At 48.9% G+C, this 16,406-nt stretch overlaps 1 protein-coding gene across 1 annotated transcript; it reads right to left on the bottom strand.

The window, feature by feature from the left end:
• Positions 1-360: 360 nt before the first annotated feature.
• LOC128063817 (galectin-7-like) lies at positions 361-2,504 on the bottom strand. The gene is made up of 4 exons (XM_052656632.1): positions 2,490-2,504; positions 2,005-2,093; positions 1,175-1,376; positions 361-538 (listed from the first exon to the last, which is right to left on the bottom strand). The coding sequence occupies exons 1-4, from the start codon at positions 2,502-2,504 to the stop codon at positions 425-427; spliced, it is 420 nt and encodes a 139-aa protein (XP_052512592.1). The 3' UTR covers positions 361-424.
• Positions 2,505-16,406: the final 13,902 nt, after the last annotated feature.

The raw sequence follows: 16,406 nt of genomic DNA, 5'->3' as shown, positions 1-16,406 counted from the left end.
CCGACCCAGAAATCGAACCCGGGTTTCCTGCACTGGAGGCGGATTCTTTACTCAGTTATCAGGGAAGCCCATGAGGGAGGGTCCCTCCAAACTCTTATCGGCTCACCCTCATCGCACTACCACCTGGCTGCTCCGCAAAGTGCAGCAGGAAGGCGAGTCAAAGCCCCACCCCCACCAGATCGCGACCCTCCCTAGGCTCCTAGGGACAGCACCTGCCTTGTTCTGGGAGATCTAGGCCTAGACCCGCCCCCGCTAGGGCATTGCTGTGTGACCTTTAATCAGTGTCTTCACCTCTCTGAACCTGCTACTCGCGTCCATATGAAAGAGACACTGACACAAGAGAGGCGCACGGATGAGCGACTAAGGACTTTATTTGCCATCCAAGACCCCTGCGCCCGGTCTCCGCCCGCCCTCCTGCGAAGGCTCAGATGATCTTCACCAACTCCAGCTGCAGGTCCCCGCCCACCTCCAACGCGCGCACGCGCCCTGGCGGGATCCGGTACCGGAAGTGGTGGTATTCAGAGTCTGCGATCACCGCCTGCAGGGGCGAGGAGGTGCTTAAGGTTCCCCAGGCAACTGCGGGGTCTTTCCCGCCTCGTATCCACGCGGCGTGACCTGGACACTCAGGGAACCCTGTCAGGCCCCAGGGTCTCTTTGGGGTAATGGCTACTGTTCACTGTAACCCATTGTCCTGAGGATTAAATGAATTTATTGTTGACACCTGAGTGCTTTTAAGGTTTAGCTGTGCATGTGGTCGCCACATTGCTGGGGTTCATTGCCTCCCTCGACGTGCAGATTGGAAGTGAAGACTGCCTGGGTGGTAGCGGATCTGCAGCGACCACACCCTGCACTTTCCCTGTCTCCCAATCCATCCATTCTCCTGCCCCAGAGCCGCTACCTCGGTCTCCAGTGGACAGGGAATAGAATCCAGGATGTCTACACCTCCTGGCTGGAAACCCACCTTTTGGGGACTTGGCTCTCCCTCTCTGGTCCTTGGCACTGCTACACGCCTGCTCTCTGACACTAGTGCGCTTGCGCCAGGGGAGGTGAGGAACTGGGGAGGCCCTGCCCAGCCTTGGCCACACCTTTGCTCCCAACCTCTGCCAAGGGCCTTCGTGGCCTTGCCAAGGCAAGAGACGGGGGTGTTGGAGCCCGCCCTGTGGAAGAGACGCACCTTGAAGCCTTCTTCGGTGGCAATGAGGAGGACATCGAAGGGCTGCCCTCGCTGGAAGGGAATGCCTGAGCCCCGCTCTTCTGCGCCCCAGGTGCCGCGCTCCAAGGTGTTGAAGACCACCGTGGACTCATCCAGGCGGGGGTTGAAATGCAGGGCTGCATCACTGCCTGGTTCCTCACTGCACAGCAGGTTCACGTAGAACCTGGCAGGTGGTGGAAGAGAGGGGCGTCCAATAGAGAATTAACCCTACGCCAGAGCATATTTAGAGGGACCTGAGAGCCACACCAGGGGAAAAGGGGTGATGGACTGGAGGCCATGGACACACATCTACCTAGACCAGGGCCTGGGTCCCCCTCATTTCCAGAGTCTGAGAGGACCAAGGAGTCAAGGTCCTGAAGACGAGGGTGCTCCCGGTTCCCAGAGGGCTGAGAACAAGACGAGGGACCCCAGTATTCCCAGGCACTGTAGATTCTCAGAGATCCTGAAGATTCGACCCAGATAGTGGTAGGATTGATTGCTTATGCCTTCCATATGCCCAGGGCACCTCTGATTCACAGATGGTATTTCCAAAGTGGCTGTGGACTCAGACTGGATGTCATATGATTGCCCTGGAATGCCCAGATTCTTGGAATGATGTAGGGACCCCACCTGCACAGTCATGGGACAGATAAGTGAAGACATCAGATTCCAGAAGGGCAGAAATAGCCTGAGGATTCCAAGATCCTGGTGGGCGAAGTTGGCCTGGGGCTTTGTTCTCTGGGCTGTAAAAGTGGGGTTCACTGAGCCTGGAAACCTCCCACCCGTTACTGCTGAGGCTCGGGGGGTCTCACCTGCCAGCCTTGTCAGGGACTAAACCACGAATTCTCAACACGGTGCCCACTCGGATGCCCTCGGGCAGCGCGGTCTTGTGGGGGACGTTCTGCAGCAGCCAGAGTAGATCAGGGAGGCAGAGGAGAGAGACAAGTGGGTCAGCTGTGGGGAGAACATGAGCAGGACCCAGAGCAGCAGAATCAGAGAGAAGAAAGGGCACAGAGACACGGGAAAGAGAGCCAGGGGCGCAGAGGAACACAGGGACTCAGCAGGCAGATACTCAGAGGGACAGAAAGATAGACAGCAGGGGGAACCAATGGGGGGAGGGGTGGGAGCATGGGGATGGACTGGGTGAGCCCAGAAACCACAGCCCAGAACATCCTGGCACACCGGGACACCCACTGTCTCCTTGAAACAGGAGCCCTCAGCCAAGCCCCAGCCCCTCCCCTCTGCCAGTGCAGCCTTGGGTCCAAACCCCTCAAGCCCCCACACCGTGAGTACTCACAAAGCTCCCGGCCATGGCTGAAACAGCGAGATGGCAGTGGCGGTGGGGGTATGGCTGCTGGGACCTTAAGTCAAAGCAGGGCGTGCCTGGCCCTGGTGACTCACCCTTTCCACACCCACCACCCACACCTGGCACAGACCCTGGCCCTGGGGCCATGCTGGCCCAGCACCCTCTTTCCAGGGCCTCTGATGCCCCTGCTGTCCTGAGGGTTCCCAGGTGTACAGTCCCTCCCCTTTGAGTTAATAGTGATAGGGACAGTTAACAATAATAACCATAACAGCACAGCATGGAAGGCCTGTTGAGACACCATCCCTCCAGCCCTACCTTCCTGCTGCCTGGTGGAGAGAGAAGACTCTCACATCCATTTCATCATGGAAAACCTGAGTCCTGAGAGGTGAAGCCGTGAGCTGAAACTCTGCACCCTTTCTCCCTGGTTAGGACCTGCTGCCTAGGGCTAAGGATGGGTCTCCCCTGAAATTCCAGTTGATGCTTCTGTAATATAATAATAACCATGGCACCAGGATAATGATAGGAAAGGCAGCTAAGAGAGACAGGATATTCTGCCCAGTGGTCAAAGCTGTATGTATCCTTGGTGCCTAGTGCAGTGCCTGGCACACAGTAAGTGCTCAGTAAATGTGGATGAAAGAAAGAAGGAAAGATAATGAGAAGTGCCAGTGACAAAGCCTCGGGGTTGCCTAGCACGTGGGAGAGACTACCGATCTCCGACAGGCCACTGAGCATAGGGCCGCTGATCACCCTTATCTGACAGACAAGGAAACTGAGGCTCAGAAAGGAGAAGCAGTTTGCCCGAGAAACACAGCTAAGCAGAACCGTGTCGCCTGTGTGTCTGGCTTTCTTCATCTCTGGAAGCTCCTCTCTGGTTTATTCTGTCTGCAGGATGCCCTAGACCCCGTGTGTCTCTGGCTGCCCTGTGTCTCTGACTCTCTCTCTCACGTGTGCCTGTCTGTTTCTCTTCTTTGAGCCCCTCTCCTTCCAAAATTGCTTCTTCTCTCCCACCTGGTGTTCAGGACCAGGGGTGGGGGAGGGGGAAGAGGACCACCCAGACTCAGGTCACAGGAGATAAAAAAGTGGGAACCCCAGGTCCTTTTCCAGTTCCCACAGCCCAAGACTCCAGGAAGGGAATACAGGTATGAAGGGTGGGGTGAGAAAGAAAATCCTGGAAAGGGTTTGAGGCTAGAGGCAGATGGGTCCCCCTAGGGTAAAGCAATTGGAGAGTCATTCTCTATTGAACGAAACTCCAAGACGAGAATAGCAGGACAATAAAGGGAGGGAAGCTGGGCTCTGCTCAGACCAGAAATTTCTCATTTCTGAAGTCAGGAGACCTCCCCGATCACATGTGCACAGAAAAGGGTCCTTGCAGGCCAATGGGGGAGCAATGTCAAGGGATGCTCTACCCAGAAGCCTTTGTGGTAGGATCCATCTTGACCAAGAGATGTGTGCGCACAGATTGAAGGATCCTGAGATTACCGAATATGGATTGTGAACCAGGCAAATCAAAATGATTGGCCAAAGGAGAACTGGCAGAAATGCCCCATGTAAGTGACTTAAAATGCAATGTGGGTCCACTCAGGGACTTTCCCTCTGAGTCTGCCCATGGTCCTTCCACACATGCCTTACTCTTCCTCTTAATAAACACTTTACTTGCTTCACTACTTCCATCTTTGTGGAAATTCTTTTCTGCAAAGTCGAAGGGCCAGGGCCCTTGTCCCTGACCACTGGTCTCATCGCTAGGATCTGGTGGCCTCACCGCCACAACTCAGCCTCCGTCTCTGGCTGGGAACCCAAGCCCCGATCCAAGCCGCTGCTGCCCGAGATCAGGTTCTGGAAGGCAGGGAACAGGAGAGGGGGGGAGCGAGCAGAAACCCCTCCTAGCAGCTTGCTGCTGCTGCTGCTGCTGCTGCTAAGTCGCTTCAGTCGTGTCCGACTCTGTGCGACCCCATAGATGGCAGCCCACCAGGCTCCCTCGTCCCTGGGATTCTCCAGGCAAGAATACTGGAGTGGGTTGCCATTTCCTTCTGCAATGCATGAAAGTGAAAAGTGAAGTCGCTCAGTCGTGTCCAACTCCTAGCAGCTTAGCAGCCCACAACTCTGTGTCCCTCTCCCCACCCCACCCACCCTCCCAGTTGGTACCCCACCCAGCAGAGGGAGAAGAGGCCTGGGGCCGAGCCAGGAATGGAGACTTTGGGTGGAGACAAGACAACTCAGAAGTTGGTCCACCGCCCTCAGCCTCTCAGGCCTGCCAGCCTCCCTCCAGCCCCATCACCACACAGTTGGTACAGCTGGGGGTGGGGGCGTGGCAAGTGTCTCAGATAGGAAGGGTGTGCAGCTGCATTTAGGTGGGGGCTGCAGGTACCCCCATTTGGCAGAGAACAAAATGGGCTTAGAGAGAGCCAGCCTTTCTCCAAGGCCTCATGGTCTGTGTGCCAAGGACACCCCACATCGTGATTTTAATTAGAAAGAATAGTAGGGTTTGAGGTGGTAACACCAGCATCTGTTCGGGTGGAGAGTTTCCCAGAATGATGGGTTCTGTTACTCTGATCCATAATCGTGTCCCCTTTGCAGGCCTCCTTCCATACATTGGTGTGTATCCCACTAGCTCATCTTTGTCTTGATTTCTTCATTGTCTCTGGCTGTTTCTTCACATGCTGCCAACCTGTATGTCCGGACTTGTTTCTGATGTTTGGTCAGATATTTGCATTCAATCTGTTATCAGTTTGATTGCTGGTTCATTTCTCATAACTCAGATATGGGCACCCTGGATGCATTCTTAATCATTTATGTTATCTTCTGTCAGTTCTGGAATAATACACTTGGTAGCACTTTTTTTTTTTTCACTTCTAAATAAGCTGGGCTTCCCTGGTGGCTCAGGTGGTAAAGTGTCTGCCTGCAATATGGGAGGCCCAGGTTCAATCCCTGGGTTGGGAAGATCCCCTGGAGAAGGAAATGGCAATCCACTCCAGTGCTCTTGCCTGGAAAATCCCATGGACAGAGAAGCCTGGTAGGCTACAGTTCTACCAGGGGTCCAAAGAGTTGGACACAACTGAGCAACTTCACTTCACTTCAAATAAGTGGTGAACGTGTTTATTTCCCAAGACTCTTTTTGTTTCCCCAAGCCTCTTTTTGTTTTCCCAAGCCTCTTTTTGTTTTCCCAAGCTGTATGTCACATTCATAAATTATCCAGATTTTAACAGAATACTTCCCTGAGTCTTGACAATATACAGACCTGGGCAGCCACCACCCCAATTAAGGTTTAATCAAGGCAGCTTGACCCCCTCCACCTGCCCCAGGACAGTGTCATTCCTCAGCAGTTAGGAGCCAACTTGTTCATTTGCCATGAAAATAAAATTTTTTTTTAAATGGAAAGAATTTTTTTTTTAATGGATGCCCAGCGGGCCGAGCATGCTGACTTTCCTCTCCTTCAGAAATAACTGGGGCAAAAAAAAAAAAAAATTAATTGCACGCATGGTGGTTGTAGCAATTGACAATCCCAGGCTCTGTCCATGTCAGCTTCTTGATGACTTTAGGTCAGTTTTCATATTCAGTGAAGATAATTCAGGGGCTGCTTTGGTTTTGTAAATTAGTTTACCAATGAGGAAAGTGACACGTTTTCAAAATCTGATTAAAGCCCTGCCATGCTTGGCTTGCAGGATCTTATTCCACCACCAGAAACTGACCTCAGACCCTCGGCAGTGAAAACACCGAGTCTTAATCACCGGGCCCCCAGGGAATGAAGGGAATGCTCCCAAATCTGACTCTTCCTTAAGCAATTAAGTCCATTGGATACCTTTTAGTTTTATTTATAAAGATAGTAAGTTGTACCAATCCAATCACTTGCTAAGGAGGAGAATTTTCAGTCATACTTGGAGGGGGAGGGGACTGAGGAGCACTGCTCCCCTAGGGCTGGATCAGCTGGGATATCAAAAGGAACCCTGAGAAGAGTGCCCAGTAGAGGCTGACCCTCGGGATAAGAGTAAAGGGAGGAGCCCAACCCCACCTGGGAGGAGGTGTCCATGCAGGGCAAGGGGGCAGCCGGATGAGAGTCGGGGGGGAGGAAATGCCCTGTGGGTGTCATGGATGGAGGCAGGTACAGATTTGGACCAAAGAAATGCACCATGATGCTGAACTGGAATTTGAGGTGTCCTTTTGAACTAATGATTTCATGAGTTGGAGGGCTTTTCTGAAGAGGGTTCTTTCAATTAAAAAAAAAATTCTGTTAAAATAGAAAACCATGGGATTTATCTTTTTTTTTTTTTTTTTGGCTGCTAGGCTTGTAGGATCTTAGTTTCCCAACTAGGGATTGAACCAGCACCCCCTGCATTGGAAGGTAAAGTCTCAACCAGGAAAGTCCCCTTCAACCATTTTTTAAAGTTTATTTATTTTTAACTGAAGGATAATTGCTTTACAGTATTGTATTGGCTTCTACCAAGCATCAGCATGAATCAGCCATAGGTTTACCCGTGTCCCCTCCCACTTGAACATCCCTCCCACCTCCCTCCCAATCCCACTCCTCCAGGTTGTTACCAAGCCTCAGTTTGAGTTTCCTGAGTCATTAACGGCTTTTTAAAGGTACAGTTTGGACTTTCCCTGGTGGTCTAGCAAAGAAGACTCCACACTCCCAGTGCCTAGGATGTAGGTTCTATCCCTGGTTGGGGGAACTAAGATCTCACATGCTAGGCGTGCAGGGGTGGAAGAATAAAAATTAAAAAATAAATGTACAGTTCAGCGGCACTAATGGTAGAGAATCCCCCCGCCAATGCAGGAGATGCAAGAGACATGGGTTCCATCCCCAGGTAGGGAAGATCTCCTGGAGTAGAAAGTAGTAAACCACTCCTGTATTCTTGCCTGGAAAATTCCATGGACAGAGGAACCTGGTGGGCTATAGTCCATGAGGCTACGAAGATTTGGACACGACTGAACACACACACACACACACACACACACACACACAAGCATATTCACATTGAATATCCCCAGATGAGGACTTGGAGAGCAATGGAGACAAGAAGAACCTCCCTGGAGGCGGAGCCAGAGCCTGCCTTTGGTCTTCATGTCCAGTGGGCTTGACCTATGCCATGGGCCAGTGTCTGCTACAAGTTTCCACGCTCTCCTGTTTCTGAATAAGAAGCTTCTCCCACCTTAGTGTATTGGGTGTCTGGGCCCAGACTCAGCTGGGCTTGTCAAAGAGGAATATATCTTCCATCAAAATCCTGGACTCTGTGTTGGACACGGAGCTTAAACTTGTCTGCTCTAAGACAGGGAGGTGAATGGTCTGGGTAGGAGAAGAACAGTACATGTGAATCTCATCGTGGCCAAAGGGGTCGACTGTAGCAGGGCGCACTGTTGACCATCCACTATTCATTATCTTTCATTCTTTCTTTCTTCCTTACTTCCTCCCTCCCTTCCTTAGTTATTTCTTTCTCTTTTTGGCACCCTGCACAGTCTCCACAGTCAAAGCTCCGAGTCTTAATCACTGGACCGCCAGGGAATTCCTATCACTTTCTTTCTTAGTCAAAGACTCTTGACTCAATCCAGAATGGCAGTGTGGCTGTTCCAGTGACTTTGGTTGTGAAGCTGATTGCCCCAAAGCCTTGCAGCTTCAGATGACCATTGGGGGTGGGGCTCATGGCTGCTGTAGGTCAAGAGTCTGGATGGGGCACATGGGAATGGCTTGTCTTAGTCCATGATGTCTGGGCAACCTCTAGTGCTAGAGGCTGGGATCATCTGGGCCACCTGCACTTACCCTCCCTAGGAAGCCTGAGCATCCTCAGAGAAGTCGGACTACCTCCAAAAGCTAGTACCCTTTCAGCTAACCTGGTGAAACCTGCCTCTTTGTTTCCTTTTAAAGATTTAAATTTTTTTAAATGTTTACATGATTTGAATGGATATTAATATGACGTGTGCCAATTGCTACTTTATTTACTTAAGTATTTATATCGGAATTTAGTTGCTTTAAAATGTTGTCTTAGTGTCTGCAATACAGCATAGTGAATCAGCTGTATGTTTACGTATAGCCGCTCTTTGTTGGATTTCCTTCCCATTTAGATCACCACAGAGCACTGAGTAGAGTTTCCTGTGCTATGCAGTAGGTTTTCACTAGTCATCTGTTTTATACATAGTATCAATAGTGTATACATGTCCGTCCCAATCTCTCAATTCATTCCACCCTCCCTTTGCCCACTTGGTGTCCATACCTTTGTTCTCTACATCTGTTTCTCTATTTCTGCTTTGCAAGTAGGTTCATCTGTACCGTTTTTCTAGATTCCTTGTCTATGTGCTAATGTATGGTGCTTGTTTTTCTCTTTCTTACTTCATTTTGTATATCACTCCTTAGGTCCATCCATTATTTATAATAGATTATAAATAAATAATCTATGTATTGCTCCTTCTGGATTTTCTGTAGGGAAAATATATTGATATTATTATTGATAATAACATATTGATATTATATATGGACTTCCACTCAGGTGCCACAGGTGACACTGGTTTAATCCCTGGGTTGAGAAGATCCCCTGGGGAGGAAATGGCAACCCACTCCAGTATTCTTGCCTGGGAAATCCCACGAACAGAGAAGCCTGGTGGGCTTCAGTCCATGGGCTCGATAAGAGTCGGACACCACTAAAGCGACTGAACGGGCACACACACAGAGAAAGAGGCTGTAGCTCTCTTGCATCTCCTCGCCTCCTCCCTACTGCTGAGTTCACGTGCCCTCTTACCATTTACCAGCAGACTTATAAAGTCACCGTGGCTAGAGCAGTGTTCAGTGTTTGCATTCGTGTGAGTCTGTTGGCACAATTCTCCAGCCAGCCACGTCGTGTATCTGTGAAGGTTCTCCTCTGTGTATAACTTTATGTTCTCCCTGGAATTACCAATCATCTTGTTTTGCATTTGTTTAGCTTTCTCTGTGCGTGGGTGCTCAATTGTGTCTGACTCTGTGACCCCATGGACTGTAGCCCATCAGGCTTCTCTGTCCATGGAGTTTTCCAGGCAAGAATACTGGAGTGGGTTGTCATTTCCTCCTCCAGGGGATCCTCTTGACCCTGGGATCGAACCCATGTCTCCTGCATCTCCTTCACTGCAGGCGAATTCTTTACCTCTGAGCCCAGGGGAAGGCTTCCGTACTTTCAGATGTACCGCATTTTCCATCAGTTTCACTTTCTTGGAGATTTTGCCCGAAACTTGCCTTCACTCCAGTCCTCTATTTCCTCCTCGGTGGAAAGGTGGTTGAAGCTCCCCGGTAGCTGTCTTTGTGCACAGCTGTCACTTCTCAGCCTCACAGTTTAGTCCTGGAGAAGCACCTGGTGCCGTGGATTCCTGGGCTGGGCTGTTCCGCAGTTCTGAATTAATGAGTTTCTTCTCTACTTTTTTAACTCCAGCCTAGGATTCAGTTTCTGGGGTCTACTAAGTTACCATATATTCAGTACCTAAATTTGTCTTCTCTCTCCTTTTCTTTGTCCCTGAGGGTTTACACCTTTAAAAAATCCTTTAGGGACTTCCATGGTGGTCCAGTGGCTAAGACCCTGTGCTCCCAACGCAGGGGTTCCTGGTTCAATCCCTGGTCAGGAAACTAGATCCCGTGTACTGCAATTAAGGCCCAGCACAGCCAAATTAATTAATTAAAATATTTTCTAAAAATCCTTTAAAACATAATGGTTTAGGGCCAGAAGTCTGAGATCATTTTTTTTTTGGCTCCGCATCTCCTGACTATGTGAACTGAAGACAGTTGCTTTTCTCTTTATGTTGGTAAACCGGGGGTAACAGTGGTCCCTGCTGCAGAGATAAGATGAGAGTGAGAAGCTAAACGGTGAATGTCGATAAAGTGCCTAGAGCTGTGTGACACACACCAGGATGTGCCGTTTGCACTGGAGTGGTTGCTGCTACTGGGGTTCAGGAAGGGAGTCACATTATACACTATTGCTGGTTAGCACATCACTCCAACCTAGAAGCTTAAAATACCATTTCCTTTTGCTCAGGGATCCTGTGAGTGAGGAGTTCAAACAGGGTATAGTAGGGACAGCTTGTTTCTGCTTCTCAATGTCGGGGGCCTTAGCTGGGAAGACTCAGTGGTTGGGGTTGATGTGAAAGCTTGGGGCTGGATCATCTGGAGGCTTATTCACTCAAAAGTCCATCTGTTAGTCAATGCTGGTGGTTGACTGGGATCTCAGCTGCATGGACTGGTGGACATGAACAATTTCTGGATGGCTTGCACTTCCTCATAATATGGCTGCTCACATAGCAGCTCAGGGTTCCAAAAGGACCATCCCAGGTGACAGGATGGCAACCTTTCCTGACACAGTCTCACTTCTGCTGTACTCCATTGGTTGAAATGAGTCAGAAGCCCACCCTGACCCAAGCAGAGGTGCTGTAGGATACCCATCCCCCCTCCGTGGGAAAGTTGGCAAAGTTGTATATCATAGAAAAGCCTGTGGGACATGAGATAGTCTTGTGGCCATCTTTGGAAACTACAATTCATCACATTTCTCAAACTTTTACATATCTATGTAAATTTTTATTTATTTATTTTTGGCTGGGCTGGGTCTTCGTTGCTGCAAGGGCTTTCTCTAGTTGCAGTGCGTGGCCTTCTCGTTGCGGTGGCTTCCCCTTGTTGCAGAGCGTGGGCTCTCGGGTATGTGGATCAGCAGTTTCGGCTCCAGGGCTCTAGAGCACAGGCTCAGTAGTTGTGGTGCGCAGGCTTAGGTGCTCCGTAGCATATGCCATCTTCCCAGACCAGGGACAGAACCCATGCCTCCTGCATTGGCAGGTGGATTCTTTACCACTGAGCCACCAGGGAAGCCCTCCTTTAAATAGATATATATTTGGCTGCATCAGGTCTTAGCTGCTCTGTGGCATGTGGGATCTTAGTTACCCAAGCAGGGATCAGACCTGGATTCCCTGCAATGGGAGCATGGAGTCTTAGCCCCTGGGACACCAGGGAAAGGGAAGTCCCCCTTCCCTAGTTTTCTTGCCTACCAGGGCCACAATGCTTGTAGATATTCAAATGACAGCAGATTATGGTCTGCACATTTCTTGTCTTGCCTGACTTCATGATCAGACTTTTGTAATGCACTTTGTTATTGTCAGAACGTCCCTGGTGTCTCAGATGGTAGAGAATTTGCCTACAGTATGGAGATCCGGGTTTGATTCCTTGGTCAGGAAGGAAGATCTGGAGAAGGGAATGGCTACCCCCTCCAGTTACCCCTGACCTGGAATTGAACTGAGGCTCCAGCAGTGAAAGTCCAGCAGAGTCTGAACCACTGGGCTACCGGGGAATTCCCAATATGTAAGTTTTTGTGTGGATATATGTTACCATTTTTCTTGGGTATATACCAAGAAAGGAAAAACAACCAAGGAATGGGGTTGTTGGTCACTGGGTAAGTTCACATTTAATCTTTGGGGAACTGCTGGAGTGTTTTCTATAGCTGCACTATTTTACATTCCCACCAGCAAATGAAGAGGGTTCCAGCTTCTCCATATCCTTCTTTAAGAAATATTTACTTATATATTCGGCTGTGTAAAGTCTTAGTTGCGGCATACAGGATCCAGTTCCCTGACCAGGCATCGAACGGCATCGAACCCAGACCCCTTGCATTGGGAGCTCGGAGTCTTAGCCACTGGACCATCAGGGAAATCCCTTTCTCCATGTCCTTACCTATACTTGTTATTATCTATCTTTTTTATTGTTGCCATCCTAGTGGGCTAAAATGATTCTTTTGTAAGATGTTAACTTTGATGTATTAAGTATGTGTAAAGTTTTAAAGAACTTTGGCATATTAAAATACCTAACTGAATAGCCTTGTGATTCCAACTTAAAGTATATAATTGAGTTATGGTTTATACTTGTGAATTTTACTTAACAATATGATCTCTAAAAACAGTGCTGGGACATTTAAAAGGACTACAGACTACTTAAGATTCATTATCTTTTTTCTTTTTTTAAAAAATTAAAGGATAGTTGATTTATAATGTTGTATTGGTTTCAGGTCTACAGCAAAGTGATTCAGTGATAAATATAGGTGTGTGTATATATGAATATATAGAGCTTCCCTGGTGGCTGAGATGGTAATGAACCCACCTGCAATGCAGGAGACCTGAGTTCGATCCCTGGCTCAGGAAGATCCCCTAGAGAAGGGAATGGCTACCTACTCCAGTATTCTTGCCTGGAGAATTCCAGGGACAGAGGAACCTGGTGGGCTACAGTCCATGGGGTCGTAAAAGAATCAGACATGGCAGGGCGAGTAACACTGTCACTTCACTTGCCTGAATATGTATATACATGAATTCTTTCTCAGATTCTTTTTCATTAGAGTTCGTTACATGGTACTGAACACAGTTCTCTGTGCTATACAGTAGGTCCTTGTTGTTAACCTATTTTAAAAAGTAATTGTATTCATTTATTTGGCTGTGCTGAGTCTTCATTGCCACAAGAGGGGTTTTCTCTGGTTGTGGCGAGCGGGGGCTACTCTGTAGCTGTGGTGCTCAGCCTCCTCACAGCAGTGGCTTCTCCTGTTGCAGAACACGGGCTCCAGGCCGCATAGGCTTAGCAGCTGCAGCACGCAGGCTCCAGAGCTCGGGCTCAGTAGTTGTGGCAAATGGGCTTAGTTGCCCCTCGGTGTGTGGACTCTTCCCAAACCAGGGACGGAACCTGTGCTCCCTGCATTGGCAGGCAGATTCCTTCCCACTGGGCCACTAGGGAAGCCTTGTTTGCCTATCTTATATGTAGTAGGGTGTATCTGTTAACCCCAAACTCCTAATTCATCCCTCTCTCTCCCTTTCCCTTTGGTAACTATAAACTGGCTTTCTATGTCTATGAAGACTCCCTATATTTTAATATCACTCAAACATTTGGAAACAATTGCAAACTTACAGATCAGTTGCAAATACAGGACTATGCAAGTCTGTTGCCAATAGACAGCCCCTCCACCCTTGAATACGCTAACGAGTGTGTGTGAGGGGTAAACAAGGACACTCACTCACACCCACCAACATCAGGGATTCACCCTAGAGCCCCTACTGCCACCTGACCTTCAGACCCCATTCCAGTTCTGCCTGTGGTGCCACCGAGTGGCTGGTAGCAGAGGACCCAGTTCAGAAGCTGGCACTGATTCGGTTGTCACACCTTCTTAGCTTCTGTCCCCTTCAGTCTGGAACAGTTCCTCAGTCTTTCTTTGTCTTTCAAGACCTTGGCGTGTTAGGAGGTTACAGGTTGATGTTTCCTTGTCCTTCGATTTTGGGGGGCAAGAGCCTCACTGTGTGCACCTGTGAAGCTGCTCACAGCCTCCAGGTATGCTGCGGCTGGTGATGTGAACTCTGAGCATGTGATTCGCAGGACCTGCCAGGTTTCTCCACCATCAAGTTACCCTGTGGTCTTTCGTCAGTAGTAAACACTTCGTGGGGAAGCACTTAGAACTTAACGCAGATATTCTTCATTCCATTGTTTATCAATTCTGTCCTTCCCTTGTGCACATCTGCTACAGACTGAATGTTTATGTTCCTCCCCCTAAATCCCCATGTTGAAACCTAATCCCCAATGCCATGGCGTTTGGAAGTGGAGCCTTTAGGAGGAAATAAAGGGCTTCCCTGGTAGCTCAGACAGTAAAAAATCTGCCTGCAAGGAAAAGACCCAGGTTCAATACCTGGATCCTGAAGATCCCCCGGAAGAGGGTATGGCAACCCACCCCAGTATTCTTGCCAGGAGAATCCCATGGACAGGAGAGCCTGGCAGGCTACAGTCTATGGGGTCACAAAGAGTCAGATACGACTGAGCGACTCATACACACAGGTCGTGAGAGAGAGGCCTTATGAGTGGGAGTCTCTCATAAAGGGACCCAGAGGGTCATCCCTGATGGTCCAATGGTTAAGACTCCATGCTCCCCCTTTGATCCCGGGTCAGGGAACTAGAGTCCACATGCCACAACTAAAGATTTTCCATGCTGTGATGAAGACCAAAGATCCCGTGTGCCGAAACTAAGATCCGGCACAGCCAAATAAATATAAATCTTAAAAAAAAAAATCCACCTGCCAATGCAGGGGACCCAGGGTCAATCCCTAGTCTGGGAAGATCCCACACGCCGGGAAGTGACTAAACTCTTGAGCTGCAATGACTGAAGCGTGTGTACCTGGAGCCTGTGCTCCACAAAAAAAGAGAGGCCCACGCACTGCAATTGGAGAGCAGCCCCGCTCAACACAACTAGAGAAAACCCGCATGTAGCAACGAAGACCCAGCACGGCCAAAAATAAATAAGTAAAAATTTGAAAAGAAATAAAGGGACCTAGAGAGTGCCTTGACCCTCTAGTCATGGGGGGACCGGTGAGAACCAGGAATCAGGCTCTCAGTAATGATAATGGCACCTTGGTCTTGGACTTCTCAGCCACCAGAACCACGAGAAATAAATTTCTGTTGTTTGTAAGCCATGTGGCCGATGATACTCTAGGGCTGTCACAGCGGCCCTAACAGAGTAAGACAACATCAGTATGGGCTCACGGCTTCCTATTCTAGTCATGGTGTTATCACTCAGGAATCTCAGGGTCCCAGATTCAGTCTGTGGGAGTCCTTCAAGTGATTCAAGGGAGTTCATACACCTGCCCCAGATGCCCATCCTTTTGTAAGCACTTCCTTCTTCTCTGACACAATCGGTCGTTCCCTTGTATGCTCCCTGTCTGAGCCTGGGAAGCAGTCATTTCTACAGTAGTTCCTTCAGTACAGAAAAATATGGTCCTTAGGAACCAAGATCTGGGTGCCACTGTGTGAAAAGTGAAAGTGTTAGTTGCTCAGTCGTGTCTGACTCTTTGTGACCCCGTGGATGGTAGCCTGCCAGGCTCCTCTGTCCATGGGATGCTCCAGCAAGAACACTGGGGTGGGTAGCACTCCCTTCTCCAGGGGATCTTCCCCACCCAGGGATCAAACTCAGATCTCCTGCACTGGAGGCAGATTCTTTACCCTTGGAGGCACCAGGGAAGCCTGAGTGCAAGTGTGCTCACTGCCATTCAGATGTCTCTGCTCCCAGGCCCTCTGCGGGGACCAGGTGGGAATACAGGAAAACAAGTGTATGTCTACATATGGTAGGGTAGGCAAATTTTTGCCTTTATCTTCCTTTTTTTTTTTCTTTCGGCAGGGCCTGAGAATTAAACTGACGTACCAAATCAACACAAAAGAAATGAATACACGTTTCAATGTTTTACATGGTCCTGGAGCCCGCATAAGGAAATAAACACAAAGAAGCAGCTACACCTACCAGTTAAGAACAATGAAAGGAATTGTGGGAAAGTAACTAAACTAATACGTGGGGAGGCTAAAGGAAGATAGGAATCTTTTTTTTTGGCTGCAATGGCCATGTATGATCTTAGTTCCCCCGAAGTGGGAGTGCAGAGTCTTAACCACTGGATTGCCAGGGAAGTCCCAGACAAGAATTATTTTAACAAGACCTCCCTAGGTCTCACCTTGCTGATAAAATTGTTACTTTCTTAAGGTACAAGTAGAGCATCTTTCACTTGGCAGTTTTTATCTCCTGTTTTCAGGAGAAGAGTGGAGATTAGAATGACCTTCCTGTATTTGCTTTTTTTTCAAGTGCTGAAAGCTCAAAATAATCCTTATACCAAAGGGCATATTTTGGGTGACATATTTGTCACCTTTCAACACACACACGTATTTACAACTGACTTTCTCTTTTATGTGTATATAATGCTCATCGATCACAGAGGGCAAGTATGATTCCACTTACACAAGGTACCCAGAGCAGCCAAATTCACAGAGACAGGAAGTAGAACGGTGGTGGTCAGGGGCTGGGGATAGGGGAAGAGAAAGTGAGTGTTTAGTGGGTACAAGTTTCAGTTGGGGAAGGTGAAAAAGTGCTGGAGATGTTGGTGGTAAGGGTTGCACAACATGGGAATATACTTAAGGCC

Source organism: Budorcas taxicolor, chromosome 18, assembly GCF_023091745.1.
Source record: "Budorcas taxicolor isolate Tak-1 chromosome 18, Takin1.1, whole genome shotgun sequence".
Taxonomy (NCBI): Eukaryota; Metazoa; Chordata; class Mammalia; order Artiodactyla; family Bovidae; genus Budorcas; species Budorcas taxicolor.
The sequence above is the reverse complement of the archived record's forward strand: the minus strand, read 5'-3'. Positions and strand labels throughout refer to the sequence as shown.

What these genes read in the sequence shown, in the direction of transcription:
- LOC128063817 (XM_052656632.1), bottom strand. An exon ending in GTCCCTGACAAGGCTGGCAG is followed by an intron (nt 1,377 to 2,004) that starts GTGAGACCCCCC and finishes ACCACCTGCCAG; the next exon opens with GTTCTACGTGAACCTGCTGT. An exon ending in CCACCGAAGAAGGCTTCAAG is followed by an intron (nt 539 to 1,174) that starts GTGCGTCTCTTC and finishes TCGCCCCTGCAG; the next exon opens with GCGGTGATCGCAGACTCTGA.